Source organism: Lampris incognitus, chromosome 7 (genome assembly GCF_029633865.1).
Source record: "Lampris incognitus isolate fLamInc1 chromosome 7, fLamInc1.hap2, whole genome shotgun sequence".
Classification (NCBI taxonomy): domain Eukaryota; kingdom Metazoa; phylum Chordata; class Actinopteri; order Lampriformes; family Lampridae; genus Lampris; species Lampris incognitus.
Genome location: NC_079217.1, coordinates 6,561,755 through 6,578,814, shown reverse-complemented (window position 1 = coordinate 6,578,814; position 17,060 = coordinate 6,561,755). Strand labels below are relative to the sequence as shown.

At 45.7% G+C, this 17,060-nt stretch overlaps 1 protein-coding gene across 1 annotated transcript in view; it reads right to left on the bottom strand.

Moving 5' to 3' along the window:
- The window catches only part of dph1 (diphthamide biosynthesis 1), a 138,738-nt gene that overhangs the window by 12,501 nt on the left and 109,177 nt on the right, over window positions 1-17,060 (bottom strand). Inside the window, exons 8-9 of the mRNA XM_056283623.1 lie at window positions 16,420-16,576; window positions 10,834-10,934 (exon numbers count right to left, since the gene is read on the bottom strand). Of these exons, the coding sequence (XP_056139598.1) occupies window positions 10,834-10,934; window positions 16,420-16,576 (258 nt within the window). The remainder of the gene's footprint in view (window positions 1-10,833; window positions 10,935-16,419; window positions 16,577-17,060) is intronic.

The window sequence follows — 17,060 nt, the reverse complement described above, 5'->3', positions numbered from 1 at the left end:
ATGTTCAGCCATGTTTTAGTTGTCTGAACGCAGAGAGGGCGTCGACGGTTTAGCACCAGTGACTCTGTAAAAGTTCTCTGGGACTGCGACTGCTCAGACGCCGCTGCAATAACCGCACCCTCCATAGGTCTCAATACGTTAAATAAAACTCAACAATCTTCAGGATTTTAGCTTCAACATTATAGTTTGACCATTTAGGTAATGTCCTTTTCAGAGTTGTAGAATATGTACCGTTCCTGGCGGGAGGACTTTTTACAACAGGTCCCTCCCGAAAAACCTTCCAGCGAGATTTTAAGGTGCAGCGTGTACTTCAGGATGTTGTAGCCTGGAGTGGCCGTATTAATTATGAATGATATTTGATTCCAGTACCTGAGGTTTCAGGTGAAAAAAGAAAGAATCATTCCCCTATTACTTTACGTGGGAAAAGAGTGGGTGCTAAGAATGTCCTTTTCTCCATCCGACTATTAGGACGGTCTGGAGATGAAGCAAGAGAGACCAGATTGAGATGGCTTGGACATGTGTGGAGGAGAGATGCTGGGTATATTGGGAGAAGGATGCTGAGAAGGATGCTGAATATGGAGCTGCCAGGGAAGAGGAGAAGAGGAAGGCCAAAGAGGAGGTTTATGGATGTGGTGAGGGAGGACATGCAGGTGGCTGGTGTGACAGAGGAAGATGCAGAGGACAGGAAGAGATGGAAATGGATGATCCAGTGTGGCGACCCCTAACGGCAGCAACTGAAGGTAGTAGTAGTAGTAGTAGTAGTAGTAGTAGTAGTAGTAGTAGTAGTAGTAGAGAGATGTCATTGAAAACTATAAACAGAAAAGAAATACATATTTTTCGGAATCTTTTTTGCAACACCAGCCACATTAAAATCCGGTGCCATCAATACATTTTTAAAAATGGCGCTACATTTTTTCTGAGCAATCCATCAACGGCATGATCAGAAATCAAAATAATAATTTTTTTTCCCCTTCTCAGCATGAGGGGTTATTTTAGCTCAGCTGAATCGTGCCTGACATATAAATTCAGGGTTGCACTCACAGCTCAGTCTGAAAACGAGTGCTAGGAGAAAAAAAAATCCTTTTACCGCGATCGCTCTCTTTCCAACACAACCCCCTCAACTACCTCTTCATTTCTCCAGCTCTCTCTCCATGGCTCCCAGACCTCCTGTACCTCTCTCACCCACTCCTCCCGCACACATCACACCACTCGTTACTCCACAGGGAGAAGCCGAAGTGTGAGGAGCACGAGTGTGTGCGTGCGCATGTGTTTGTGTATGAACATGCCTATGCATGTGTGTGTGTGTGTGTGTGTGTGTTGCTGTGATCATGGCTGCACATCAGTGCCTCACTAGCTGCTTCTACTCCTCCTCTCCTTTCTTGTGGCTGGTAGTCAGATGAATCGGAGAGACGGTAACGTGAAGCCTAAGCAGTTGACATTTCACTTTACAAACTTTAGAGGTTTTACTTATGAAGATGTTAACGGCAGCACCTGGCTAGATAACCGAGCTGGATGTCGGAGTACATTTCCATGTCAGAACTGTAAATATCAGTCTTATGTATTCAAAAAAGTAGTAATCTCTACCTCCCTGTCGATCTAGCTACAGTACCAATGTATCTGTTCACACACACACATTTATTTTTCTCCCAGCTGGGTATCTGATGACTGGTAGGGCATATATGTGTTGGCCGCTTGGATCTTATTCTTCCCATTGAGCTGGCCCTTCAGGACCTGCCTCACTCTCTGGGGGTATTTGGCTGTAGCTGACCTCCTTGCTGCCTCCTCATGGTTTCCATTTGCCTGTGGAATACCCAGGTACTTGTAACTGTCCTGTCAACCCCTTCAGCTCTCACCGCCCTTCTTCTTTTTGACACCATTCGACGGCACTTGTACAGCCCAAATCACATCCCGATGCTGTTGCTGTAGATCTTGGTGAGGTGGTTCAGCGAGTCAATGTCCCACTCATTGCAGGCATACAGCTTGATGTCATCAATGTATTGGACGTGGCTGATGATAACTCCACTTCTGAATCAGTATCCATATACACTCTGTGATAATTTGACTGAGGGGGTTCAGGCCTATGCAGAACAGCAGTGGGGATAGTGCATCACCTTGGTATATGCCACATTTGTTGATTACCTGTTTGATTGTCTTTGAGTTGGCCTCTAGTGTTGTTTTCCACAGCCACACTGAGTTCTTGATGAAGGCTGTTAGTGTCCTGTTGGCTTTGTATAGTGCTGAGCACTCCAGTAACTATGTGTGGGGCATTGAATCATAGGCTTTCTTGTAGTCAATCCAGGCTGTGCTCAGGTTGGTCTGTCTGGTCTTAAGAGTCTTGGGTGACTGCTCTATCAACCAGTAGTTGATGCTTTGACCCTCCGGTGTTGCTCCCAATTCCTTTCTGAGTTTCGTTCATGTATTGACTCATGTGTCATCCAGCTTAGCTGCTATCATGCCTGACAGGTAGGGTTGGGTATTGAAAACTGGTGCCATTTGGCACTGACTGAATTGTGTCGGTCCTACCGAGTATTGATTTATTTATTTATTGATAAAGATTAAAAGGGCCAGGGCACTGTTGAAATAGCATACATTTATAATATAACAAGAAAACGTCAAATGAGGTAATTTACGATATTATATAGTGGGGTGGTGTTGGGGCACAGTTGGAAGGGCAGACAGTTAAAATGTAAAAATATAACATCTAATAATTGTCACATATGTATCATCTAATGGGGGGGGGGTAATAAAGACATTATTTTACTTGTACTTATAAAGCAGATATTTTTTTCCGTGTCTACAGCTGGTGGCCAATTCATTTCTACTGTTCAAGGTGGACATATCAGGCTTGCAAATAATGAAATACTCCTCTGCCAAGCACAGATATTTATATATTTAAATACATAAATATTTATCTCCCATCAAATTGGCAGCTGATGAGTGCGCGAAACAAGCTTGTACTGAAATGCATTAAAGTTTTTTCCTACATCTTAATATTCCGCTCATTTGTTTGATGGTTTACAGAAAAAAAATGCAATATATATATAAGGTAGGGAAAGCGCTCAACAAATAAGGAGCAAAATAATCCAGTGAGTGAAGTAAATTCTTTATGAGACAGTAAAAGCCTGTTTCATGCCATAAGCAATCATCAGCTGTCAATAAAACTACTCAAGGAAAGGACATACCATTTACTGCCTCGTCATGCACATCACATGCACAACATCCAATGGGGAAGGAAGAGGTGCGACATTCAAAAATTCAAAAACATGTGATCGCTAATGATCAAATTGGGGGGGTGGTATTTGTCTATTGGCATGATATATATATATATATATATCCAGTGACTCAAGTAAATTCTTTATGAGACAGTACAAGCCTGTTTCATGCCGTAAGCAATCATCAGCTGTCAATCTGTCTATCTGTCTATCTGTCTATCTATCTATCTATCTATCTATCTATCTATCTATCTATCTATCTATCTATCTATCTATCTATCTATCTATCTATATACACACACACACACACATATATACAGATACATTTATGTGTGTGCGTTTTCGGCTTCTGCCTTTGTGAAAGTTGGCTTCGTGAGATCAATAACTGCTGTTTATTCTCTTATTATCTCTTCTCTATATCCTGCCCTAACCTCTTCATTTGGTCTACTGATTTAGCTATTTTCTGTGCTTAGTTCACTAGATTGTCTAGTTTTCCTTCTCAGACGACTCTTGTGTTAAGTAGGCAGCCTCTCATTCCCAGTTTGTTACTAGCTTTGAGCTTTGCCTAGCTTAGCAGTTAGCTCTATTCATTTGCAGTCAAAGCAGCCTCGTTAAAACGATGGTGTGTGGTGACTGTTTCGCACCCTTTTCGGTTGGATTTCAGGGCCTGTCACTCCAATGAAACTGCTCTGACCAGAGTGGTGAACGATCTTCTACTAGCTATGGACTCGAGCTATGGACTTGTGTGCTTCTACTACTGGACCTCAGTGCAGCCTTTGACACCACTGATCACTGTATACTATTAGGATAAATTTTAATTTTGGTGTCTGTGGCTTAGCTCTCTCTTGGCTTAAGACCTACCTATCTGGATGAACACATTGTGTCTGCTATAGTAATATTACATCAAAATTCTCTGACATTAAATATGGTGTACCTCAGGGCTCAGTTCTTGGCCCTCTACTTTTCTCTCTTTATATTTCACCTCTTGGCCAAATTATACACAGTCATGGAATAAATTTCCATTGCTATGCTGATGATACTCAGCTGAATGTGCCTATAAGAGCTGATGATCACACTCAAATGATGACTAATTTAGAGGCCTGCTTGGCTGCTGTGAAAAATTGGTTGTCACCAAAATGTTTGCTTTTAAAATCGGATAAAACCAAGATGCTGGTTATCGGCCCTGCTAGACACAGACACCAATTTGATCAAGTAAAAATATCAATGGACAATTCTGTTATTTCACAAAGTGTGGCAGCCAAAAATCTTGGCGTTACATTTGATCCCAGCCTTTCCTTTGATAAGCACATTAAAGAAATCACCAAGACTGTTTTTTTTTTCACTTACGTAACATAGCTAAAGTTCAGTCTTTCCTCTCCATGGTTAATGCAGAGATTCTAATACATGCATTTGTTTCATCCAGACTTTTTTTTTCTTTTTCCCCCTTTTTTCCCTTAATTTTACTTGGCCAATTACCATATTTTCCGAGCTGTCCCGTTCATTGCTCCACCCTCTCTGCCAATCTGGGGAGGGCTGCAGATTACCCAATGCTTCCTCTGAAACGTGTGGCATTGCTAGCTGCTTCTTTTCACCCGACAGTGAGGAATCATCGCCAGGGGGACATAGCACATGGGAGAATCACGCTATTCCCCCCAGTTCTCCCACCCCCCTGAACAGGCGCCCCGACCGACCAGAGAAAGCACTGGTGCCGCAACCAGGACACATACCCACATCTGGCTTCCCACCTGCAGACACGGCCAATTGTGTCTGTAGGGATGGCCGACCAAGCCGGATGTGACACGGAGACTCACACATGCGATCCCTGTGTTGGTAGGCAATGAAATAGACTGCTATGCTACCCGGACGGCCCTGTTTCATTCCGACTTGATTACTGTAATGTTCTGTTTTCAGGTCTGCCACATGCTAGTGCTAAAAGTCTTCAGATAGAAATTAGAATCCTAACTTAAACTAGGAAATTTGACCATATTACACCAATTCTTGCCTCCCTTCATTGGCTTCCTGTCCATGTTAGATCAGACTTCAAGGTGCTTCTGTTGACTTACAAAATCCAAAATGGGCTTGCCCCATCTTACTTGTCTGATCTCCTTAAACTGTACATTTCATCTTGAGCTCTTTGCTTTCAAAATACAGGGCTCCTGTGTGTACCTAAAGTTAAAAAGAAGTCAGCTGGTGGCAGCAGGGCCTTTTCCTAACGGCCCTGTTCTTGTGGAATAACCTGCCTGCTGCCATCAGACAACCAGTGTCTGTTGAGTCCTTTAAATCCCAACTTAAAACTCATCTTTTTGCCTTGGCCTACAATTAGTTGCCTTTAAATTGAGTACTTCATGACATGTACTTTATGCCGGATCGGTTTCTGTGTCAACGAATTTACCAAGTACTGTTCTGCCTACAAGATTATGACATATAGGATTATTGACTATTGCCATCTGTTGTCTTCTCTCACATGTCTTTTCTCTCTCTCTGAATGATGTCTTCTGCTTTCTTTTCTTCTGTGTGTGTGAATGGTGTGATGTGAGTCTCCCTTGTGTGCACATATAGTCTGTCCTCCTCCCAGGTCTCCATGGTGATGGTGGTTGCCACCTGGACACTGCTTGACATCCTCCTTGTCACATTTTCTTTTAATATATCTTATAAATCCATATAATTTTGTTATCCTGTTTCAATGTTATATCCTTCTCTTGCTCAGGTGTGTAACTAATGTGTTTTTTGTTTTTGTCTCCATGGTGATGCTGGTTGCGTGGCTCGGGTTCTGGGCTGTTCCGGTGGCGCCTGGACACCGTTTAGCATCCTCCTCATCATATTCTTCATGTATTTTATAATCACATAATAATTGTGTTATCCTCTTTCAATGTTGTATTGTGTAAATTGTGTACACACAACATCCATTGCACGTTGTCTGTCTTGGGAGAGAGATCCCTCCTCTGTTGCTCTCCCTGAGGCTTCTTCCTATTTTTTCTCCCTGTTAAAGGGCTTTTTTAGGGAGTTGTTCCTTATCCGATGTGAGGGTCTAAGGACAGGATGTTGTATTGCTGTAAAGCCCCTTGAGGCAAAATTGTGATATTGGGCTAAGGGGTGTACTTGGTTTGCAACAATGTGTAGGTAGGTAGTGCATGCCTTCTTCCCATAGTGCATCTTGGTGCCATCTCTTCACCAAGTAAACGACGCACATGCACCCAGCTGTCCACATGATGTAAAAGCAAATGCAATTTATCAGACCGGGTCACTTTCTTCCATTGCTCCAAGGTCCAGTTCTGAGGCTCACATGACCACTGTAGGCACTTTCAATGGTGGACAGGGGTCATCATGGGCACTCTGACTGGTCTGCGGCTACGCAGCCCCATACGCAGTAAGCTGCCATGCATTGATGTTCTGAAATCTGTCTATCATAGCCAGCATTAACTACTACTACTACGTTTGGCTGCTCAGGGGTCACCACAGCGGATCATCCATTTCATTTCCATCTCTTCCTGTCCTCTGCATCTTTCTCTGTCACACCAGCCACCTGCATGTCCTCTCTCTCCACATTCATAAACCTCCTCTTTTCCTCTTCCCTGGCAGCTCCATATTCAGCATCCTTCTCCCAATATACCCAGCATCTCTCCTCCACACATGTCCAAACCATCTCAATCATGTCTCTCTTGCTTTGTCTCCAAACCGTCCAACCTGAGTGGTCCCTCTAATATACTCATTCCTAATCCTGTCCTCCTTTGTCACTCCCAATGAAACTCTCAGCATCATAGCCAGCATTAACATTTTCAGCAATTTGAGCTACACAAGCTCTTCTGTGGGATCGGACCAGATGGGCTAGCCTTTGTTCCTTACACACATTAATGAACCTTGGGCGCCCATGACCCGGTCACCAGTACACCAGCTGTCCTTCCTTGGACCACTTTTGGCAGGTACTGACCACTGCATACTGGGAACACCCCACAGGACCTGCCATTTTGGAGATGCTCTGACCCAGTCGTCTTGCCATCAGAATTTGGCCCTTGCCGAAGTTTCTCAGATCCCTATGCTTGCCCATTTTTCCTGCTTCCAACACGTCAACTTCAAAAACTAATTGTTCATTTGCTATCTAATGCATCCCACTCCTTGACAGGTGCATTGTAACAAGGTAATAAATATTATTTAATCTCTAATTTGTGATAATGGGCTAGTCAAATAAAACTGACTTGATTTGACTTGTATATTCACTTACTATCAGTCGTTTTAATGATGTTTTGGCTGATCGGTGTATATTAGTGTTGTCTAATGGCCAACAGGTACTTTGTTTACAGACAAAAATTGGCTGGGTTCAGGCTGAGTAAACCAAATCTGTTATACTAAGAGCAACTTAAATGAGGAAGAAATCACAATAGTGACCAAATATTGGAGCCTTAAATAAATAAAACGACAAGGCAGATACGACCAGTGTGTATACCATACAAAAAAAGAGGAAATGTAAAAGTTAAAAAAGCAGATAAATCGATACATACATACATACACACACACGTACATACACACACACGTATACATACATACATACTGGGCCCGCAACAACAAATCAATGAAATCGATAAAATTTGACTTTAAAAATGGTTGGCAGTGAACTTCATTATGGATTTGTTGGGTCTATGTTGGTGCACGCTGTGTCGGGAAGCTGGCTACGTCACTTCATGGAAAGAAAAAAAAAAAAAACAACATTTGAAACATGGCAGAAGTGGAGAAAATTGTTTGACGAAAACCATCAGCAGGAGCACTCCACATTAAAATCGAGTGTGTTGGCCGCAAACTGTGTAAAACCAGTCTTGCATGGCACGGGGGCCGCACGGTACTGAGAGAACACATACCCACATCTGGGAAGCCAGATGTGGGTACATGTATCGGAGGAGGCGTGTGGTACTCTGAAGCCTTCCCCGGATCGGCAAAGGGGGTGGAGCAATGACCATGACAGCTCGGAAGAGTGGGGCAATTGGCCAAGTACATCCATCCATCCATTATCCCAACCTCTTATCCTGCTCTCAGGGTGGCGGGGATGCTGGAGCCTATCCCAGCAGTCATTGGGCGGCAGGCGGGGAGACACCCTGGACAGGCCGCCAGGCCATCACAGGGCCGAGTACAACTGGGAGACAAGGGGGAAAAAATAAAAAAAAAGAAACAGCGGGTGTGTGTGAAGGTGTGTGTGAGAGTGTTGCGGTCGGTTAAAGCTATTTGATGTTGCCCGTTAACACTTAGTTTCTGTTTTACGTTTTTCTTATTTATAACTTATTACTATTTTTTTTTTACAATTTATTTCTAATTTTTCCCTTTTTCTCCCAATTTAGTGGCCAGTTGCTCCCTATTCTAGTTCAAACACCCACCCTCGTACTGCATGCGTTCGCCAACTGCATCTCTCCGGCCGGCAGTCTCGAAGGAGTCGCCTCGCCACTTTCGTGACAAGGCGACTCCAGGCCGAACCACTGCTTTTTCCCACACACACAGAGACGAACACAAGCCGACTCCGCCCCCCTCCCGAAGACAGCGTTGCCAATGACTGCTGCTTCATCCAGTCCGGCCATAGTCGGATCTGACGAGACCGGGGCGCGAACCCCCGGTCCCCAGTGGGCAACTGCATCGACACAAAGCCGATGCTTAGACCGCTACACCACCGCGGACCCCCACAATTTATTACTATTTTAACAGCTCAGGTCCATTCAAGCAATGTGAAAATGACCTGTTTTTGTGCACTTTATTAAAAAAACAAGCGCATAAATTTTTTGCACAGGTTGCATAGCATACATTTGGGTCTGTTACTTGTGTTAATATTGTCAAATTGGAACAGCATTTTTTTGAATGATAGAAAAAAAACGTTTTGTGTTTTTATCAGATTCATCGGCTGATCGAAGATATACTCGACAGATTAATCGATTATCAGAATAGTTGTTACTTGCTGCCCTAACACATACATAGATATGGCTAGCTAGGAGATGACTCACCTCTTGGGCAAGGTCAGTGTTCATCTCTTTTTGTGCTCATTAATATTCCCTGAATTTATTGCAAGAGAGAGCAGTGTTGTGAATGGTAGGCACCTCGATTACTCTCTCTCACACACACACACACACACACACACACACACACACAGCCCCCCTTCCCCCTTTGTCCTCTGAGTCAAAGCCATGCAACCCGTCTCAAGCAGGGATGTTCACTGGGCTCGACTATTTGTTTCTGCTACTACGGCAAAATTACAGCATCTCGCCGAGACACGAATTCCAATGCCGTTTGTGACGCTATTCACACTGTTGTCGTCAGCTGCTTGGTACAAAATGTGCACTCGTGCATACCACTGATTCTCTTACCACGTGCACAACAACACTTGTAGAACACATCTGAAACGTTCCCGGTTCCAACCTTTAGGAGGTTCCCTCTCTACCAACCCTGATGGACGCCAGCACGCCCGTACGCTGAAGTCGCTCCGTAAGTGACCCGATCACCGGTGCACGTGAAAACCGTGGAGATGCTGAGATAATGATAATGAAAAAGAGGGGTCAAAGGAGGAGGGGATTTAGCGAGGGGTAAAAGATGGTGAAAGCAATGCCAGGGTCTATGTTGGAGAAGCACCCCCGATAGCCATGCTGTGGGATGTCCCATTTTGTAACTCGAGCTACGGCTGAACCTGAAGTGAGGGCATGAGAGAAAAAAACAAACAACTACTCAGGACTACCAGCAGGTCATCCACGCAACGGAAAAATAAGATGGCTATTGGCAAATTTGACTTCATTCATTAGCGGCACGGTGGCGCAGTGGTTAGCGCTGTCGCCTCACAGCGAGAAGGTCCTGGGTTCGAACCCCGTGGATGTCCAACCTTGGGGTTCACCCCAGGTCATCCTCTTTATGGAGTTTGCATGTTCTCCCCGTATCTGTGTGGGTTTTCTCCGGGTGCTCCGGTTTCCCCCATCGTCAAAAAAGACATGCATGTTAGGGTTGATACTCCTGTCTGTGCCCCTGATCGAGGTGTGGCAAGACGACCTGCAGTTGGTCCCCGGGTGCTGCATGGCGGCTGCCCACTGCTCCTAGCTACATAGCTAAGATGGGTTAAATGCAGAGCGTAATTTACTTACGGGGATCAATACCGTATATCAAAATCAAAATAATAATAATAATAATTAGAAGAGAAAATGCACAATGGTTCAGGTAAACGCAGAGTGAATGTGTGCATGTGTCCGTTTGATTGAGGATTGGGGAATAGTTGCAATCATAGCACTGTAAGATGGCGACAGATGGACTCTGGGCTATGATGGGCTATGACAAACGCCCAGTTAGGATAACCACACTTAACCAGGGCCTGTTTAATGTGGGATTTCTCCCCTCCCCCTGGCCGGCGTCCCCCAGCGGGGACGTTGTCAGCTCAGTGGTGCAGCGTCCTGATGACTCCTCGTTTGTGCTCCAGTGGCTGATGAGAGTCAAACTTCCACGTATTGATCAGTATGTATTGGTTTGCGATAAACATTCCCCCATCACCAACTGCAATTTCACAGTCTAAGAAGGCTAACCTGTCGTTTTTCACATCCTCCCCGGTGAACGTGACGTGACCTAAATATGTATTTATGTATGTGTGTGTTTGTGTGTGTTTAGTTATACTCACGCATCCACATCTGGCATCAAATCCAGCTTGCTGGGGAAAATCTCAGAGAGCAGAACCCGAGAGAAGCACTTCCCTGATGACTCAAGACGAGACTCCAGGTGCTGGTGGGACGAAAATGAAGAGAGGGGAAAAGGAGAAGGTCAGAGGGACCGGTAGAGACGATGGTCCAATGGTCCTCAGGCTCTACTCGTCCCACCTCTACTTGTCCCAGGTGGGATAGCAGAGAACCAGAACACGAATGCCACAAGGCATGAGCTCATAGCTAACACTCACACACTCGTAAACTCGCACATGTTCGCACACACACGCAAGCAACACACACACACACACACACACACACACTCATTCAAGCATTTCAAATGAGCGGTCCTTCAGGGTGCTCTGCTCTAGTGCTGCTTAGTCGACCACTTCATCAGCAGGGCTAACACTCACCAGCTCTCAGTACCCGAAGCATTACACAACAAGACTATGAACACAAGCAGCCCAACACCACCACCCAGTGAGATCCAACAGATCCATTTGTCAAACCGGTTCAAGGACCTCTCCTCTTTTTCTTCCAGGCTCTTCTTTTGAAGTTGGGAGAACCTGGTACCACTGAGGTGTTTATTCAGAGAGGTGCTATTCAGGGATGCAAGCGTTGGCCTGCAAGTGTGTTATTGTGTTTGAACCTATCAGAAACAGTGGTTTTCAAACCGGTCCTTGGCAGTCCGCGCTACTGTTGGTTTTCTATCCTGCTAGGTAGTTGATTATGTTCAGCAGTTGTGTCAGGTATTCCTGCCATATATACAGTGGCTTGCAAAAGTATTCATACCCCTCGAACTTTTCCACATTTTGTCACGTTTCGACCACAAACATAAATATATTTTATTGGAATTTTATGTGAAAGACCAACACAAAGCGGGAACACAATTGTGAAGTACAAAGAAAATTATACATGATTTTAAATGTTTTTTGCAAATAAAACACTGAAAAGTGCAGTGTGCAAAAGTATTCAGCCCCCCCTGAGTCAATACTTTGTGGGACCACCTTTTGCTGAAATTACAGCTGCAAGTCTTTTGGGGTATGTCTCTACCAGCTTTGCACATCTAGAGACTGAAATTTTGCCCATTCTTCTTTGCAAAACAGCTCAAGCTCAGTCAGATTAGATGGAGAGCGTTTGTGAATGGCAGTTTTCAGATCTTGCCACAGATTCTCAATGGGATTTAGGTCTGGACTTTGACTGGGCCATTCTAACACATGAATATGTTTTGTTTTAAACCACTCCATTGTAGCCCTGGCTTTATGTTTAGGGTCTTTGTCCTGCTGGAAGGTGAACCTCCACCCCAGTCTCAAGACTTTTGCAGACTCCCAACAGGTTTTCTTCCCAGATTGCCCTGTATTTGGCTCCATCCATCTTCCCATCAACTCTGACCATCTTCCCTGTCCCTGCTGAAGAGAAGCACCCCCAGAGCTTGATGCTGCCACCACCATGTTGAACAGTGGGGATGGTGTGTTCAGAGTGATGTGCAGTGTTAGTTTTCCACCACACATAACGTTTTGCATTTAGGCCAAAAAGTTCAATTTTGGTCTCATCTGACCAGAGCACCTTCTTCCACATGTTTGCTGTGTCCCCCACATGGCTTCTGGCAAACTGCAAACGGGTCTTCTTATGGTTTTCTTTTAACAATGGCTTTCTTCTTGCCACTCTTCCATAAAGGCCAGATTTGGGCAGTGCACGACCAATAGTTGTCCTGTGGACAGATTCCCCCACCTGAGCTGTGGATCTCTGCAGTTCGTCCAGAGTCACCATGGGCCTATTGGCTGCATCTCTGATCAGCGCTCTCCTTGTTCGGCCTGTAAGTTTAGGTGGACGGCCGTGTCTTGGTAGGTTTGCAGTTGTGCCATACTCTTTCCATTTCCAGATGATGGATTGAACAGTGCTCCGTGAGATGTTCAAAGCTTGGGAAATCTTTTTATAGCCAAACCCTGCTTTAAACTTCTCCACAACTTTATCCCTGACCTGTCTGGTGTGCTCCTTGGACTTCATGATGCTGTTTGCTCCCCAATATTCTCTTAACAAACCTCTGAGGCTGTCACAGAACAGCTGTATTTGTACTGACATTAGATTACACACAGGTTGACTATTTAGTCATTAGATCAACATTTGATCATTCAGCAATCATCAGGCAACTTCTGAAGGCAACTGGTTGCACTCAGAGAAAAGGGGGCTGAATACTTTTGCACACTGCACTTTTCAGTTTTTTATTGGTAAACATTTTTTATAATCATGTATAATTTTCTTTGTACTTCACAACTGTGTGCCACTTTGTGTTGGTCTTTCACATAAAATTCCAATAAAATATATTTATGTTTGTGGTCGTAATGTGACAAAATGTGGAAAAGTTCAAGGGGTATGAATACTTTTGCAAGCCACTGTAACTAGGCAGTTTTTGGACCTGGCACAACAGGTGAATGTAATTAACAAACTGGCAGAATAGAAAACCAGCGGTACTGACACCTGAGGACCGTATGAAAACCGCTAAGAGAAAAATGTGTGGTTGTTAGCGTGGTCATTTGAGTTTAAAAAAAATCGAATAGTTGGCATTATATTTCGACATTTTGTGATTTTATTTAAACAGAAGGTAAGCGGCATGGTGGCATAGAGGTTAGCGCAGTTGCCTCACAGAAGGAAGGTCCTGGGTCGTCCTCTGTGTGGGGTTTGCATGTTCTCCCCGTGTCTGCGTGGGTTTCCTCCCACAGTCCAAAGACACGTAGGTCAGGTGAATCGGCCGTACTAAATTGTCCCCACGTGTTAATGTGTGGGTAACACTTTCTATGAAGCGTGCATCTATAACACCATATAAGCATCTATAACGCCCTTTAAGTGTAGCTATAAGTCATTGTAAGATTCATTATAACCATGTATACGCCCTCACAACACCTCATAACCACCTTTATGATACATTGTCAATTTAAAACAGATTTATTCCTTATAAATTGTCGTCATTAGCCTGTTTGTCTGTTAAATGTCATGATGCATCATAGCCAACTTGTTTCGCTGAAGTTTTGTAGACATGCATAATGAGACGTCAGTGCTATTTCAGTATTCAGCCATAGCCGTTAGTCACTTTAATACACATTATAGGAAAGTATGGGCGTTATAGATGCAATAGATCCTTATAGGGCATTATCGATGCTTATAGGGTGTTATAGATACAAGCTTCATAGAAAGTGTTACCAATGTGTGTGTGTGTGTGCGTCGGCCCAGGGATGGCCTGGCAGCCTGTCCAGGGTGTCTCCCCGCCTGTCGCCCAATGACTGCTGGGATAGGTTCCAGCATCCCTGTGACCCTGACCCCAGAATAAGCGATTTGGACAATGTATGGATTGATTATCTAAACAGAAGGCATACCAGTTTGGTAGGTCGACAAAATAGTTGTGCTACCCATAACTCCGTGGGTATAACAAAACAGAAACATAAATAAGGTTTATAGGGGGGGGGTCAAACACTTTTTTTGTTAGTTTGTTGTACGCAATTTGATTCAACGAACATGGACGTTGAACTTGAGTCGGTCACCTCGTCTTTTGACAGTAGTTGAGCCGCATACAGACCGGAGGTAAAAGGGGCAGATGTGATCACACTACAACCCTCAGGACATCGACTTCAAATACTGTTCTGCCTAAAGCAAACGTGGCCCCGAAGGTACCTTTGGTGAGATAAAGCTGAAAGCCTCGCTGATATCCACTGTCCTTCGGAGTATCAGGAGACGCTTCGACACCCCTGCTCCTATCACAGATAGCACCGTCTCTCCTCCACTTTAGAGGTTATCTAACGCACCGCTCCTTAATCTCGACACATCGCCACAGGAGAGTGGTGGGACTATATTCAAATCCGTGTATTTTTTTTTTCCCAAAACTTCCTCCACTGCTACTGTAAAACAAACCCTCTCCTTCTCTACAGGTTGGATTTTAAGCTCAATGTCAAATTCGTCTCGAGTCTAAATGTTTAAGAAAAGGACTGCTGGCGTCTGGGTGGCGTGGCGGTCTATTCCGTTGCCTACCAACACGGGGATCGGCGGTTCGGATCTCCGTGCTACCTCCGGCTTGGTCGGGCATCCCTACAGACACCATTGGCCGTGGGTGTGTGTCCTGGTCGCTGCACTAGCGCCTCCTTCTGGTCGGTCTGTTCAGGGGGGAAGGGGGAACTGGGGGGAATAGCATGATCCTCCCACACGCTACGTGCCCCTGGCAAAACTCCTCACGGTCAGGTGAAAAGAAGCGGCTGGCGACTCCACGTGTATCGGAGGAGGCATGTGGTAGTCTGCAGCCCTCCCTGGATCGGCAGAGGGGGTGGAGCAGCAACTGAGACGGCTCGGAAGAGTGGGGTAATTGGCCATATACAATGGGGGAGAAAAAGGGGGAAAATTTTAAAAAAAGAAAAAAGAGGGGGTCCGCGGTGGTGTAGCGGTCTAAGCATCGGCTTTGCATCGATGCAGTTGCCCACTGGGGACCGGGGTTCGCGCCCCGGTCTCGTCAGATCCGACTATGGCCGGACTCGATGAAGCAGCGATCATTGGCAACGCTGTCTTCGGGAGGGGGGCGGAGTCGGCTTGTGTTCGTCACGTGAATGCGTCTCTGTGTGTGTCGGAGGAACAGCGGTTCGGCTTGGAGTCGCCTTGTCACAAAAGTGGGGAGGCGTCTCCTTCGAGACTGCCGGCTGGAGAGATGCAGTTGGCGAACGCAGGCAGTATGAGGGTGGGTGTTTGAATTAAAATAGGGATCGATTGGCCACTAAATTGGGAGGAAAAAGGGGGAAAATCAGAAATAAATTTTAAAAAAAAAGAAAGGGACTGCTGCGTGGTAGGGACAGGGCTGATAAATCGGTACTGACGACAGAAAACCTGGGTGTGTGCTTTAAACTTCGCTCATCCATCTGAGGGAGAAAGTTGAAGCAGCGCAGAGGTCTCAGCCGAAGTCTCTTGCGGCCTTTTCGCTCCGTGCATACCAATTCACAAACGGATGGGGCAAGCATGGCCTAGGCCCCAAACAAAGTCAAACACAACCGCATGAGAAGAAAACAAAAAGCGGGCAGATCAAACGGAGGAGCGAGAACAAAGGGAAGAGCTGGGGGGGTGGTGGGGGTGGGGGGGCTGCGGGAGGACGAGGCAGCTGATGGGAAAGGGATTTCTACAGCAACCCACAGACGGACCAGCATGCATGCAAACATGTGCAGGTGCTTATTCAAAAGGGCTTTCTATCTCGCTCGTGTGAGTGCATGCATGTAGACGAACACGGACACACACCTGCAGCACGTTCACACAACGCTGACCTACATACTCGCTAGACGCAAAACCTTGGGGCAAACAGCCCCGTATCCAGTGTGATGCCTGCTATGGGCTGTTCAGCTGCAGCGTTGGAGTCGTGAAATAACAGGCTCACAGCATGGAGACCACTTGTCCTATTTGTGCAGCTCGGCATTGTGTCTTTACTGTTTGTCAGGAAAACTCACCCCGAAGGAACCGAATTACAACACATTGCATAAGAGGCCCGAGGAAAACGGACAAAAGTCAGAAGGAGGATAAACCAATTGTGTGGTACATCATCTTACCTCCAGGACTTTGGGGCTGCCTTGCCGGCCCAGGGTGCCCAAGATTAGGCCCCATCTCTGGGCTGAACGGGCCTTGTCAATAGCCTGCAGCCTTATGGCCCGCATTGCCTTGTGGTCATAGTACTCTCTGGAGAACACCTTACTGTAGGGGTCATATCTACAGACACACACACACACACACACACACACACGGACAAACGGCAGACAAAGGCAAGGGGTAGATGTAATATGTGCATAGACAAAAACAGACAAACCATCTATCCATCCATTATCCAAGCCGCTCAACCCAGTTGGGATCAGAATCAGAATACTTTATTCATCCCCGAGGGGAAATTGGGAATCGCGGGATGCTGGAGCCTAACCCAGCAGTCATTGGGCGGCAGGCGGGGAGACACCCTGGACAGGCCGCCAGACCATCTCAGGGCCCACACATTCACACCTAGGGACAATTTAGTACGGCCGAGTCACCTGACCTACACGTCTTTGGACTGTGGGAGGAAACCGGAGCCCCCGGAGGAAACCCACGCAGACACGGGGAGAACATGCAAACTCCACGCAGAGGACGACCCCCAAGGATGGACAACCCCGGGGGTTCGAACCCAGGACCTTCTTGCTGTGAGGCGACCGTGCTAACCACTGCG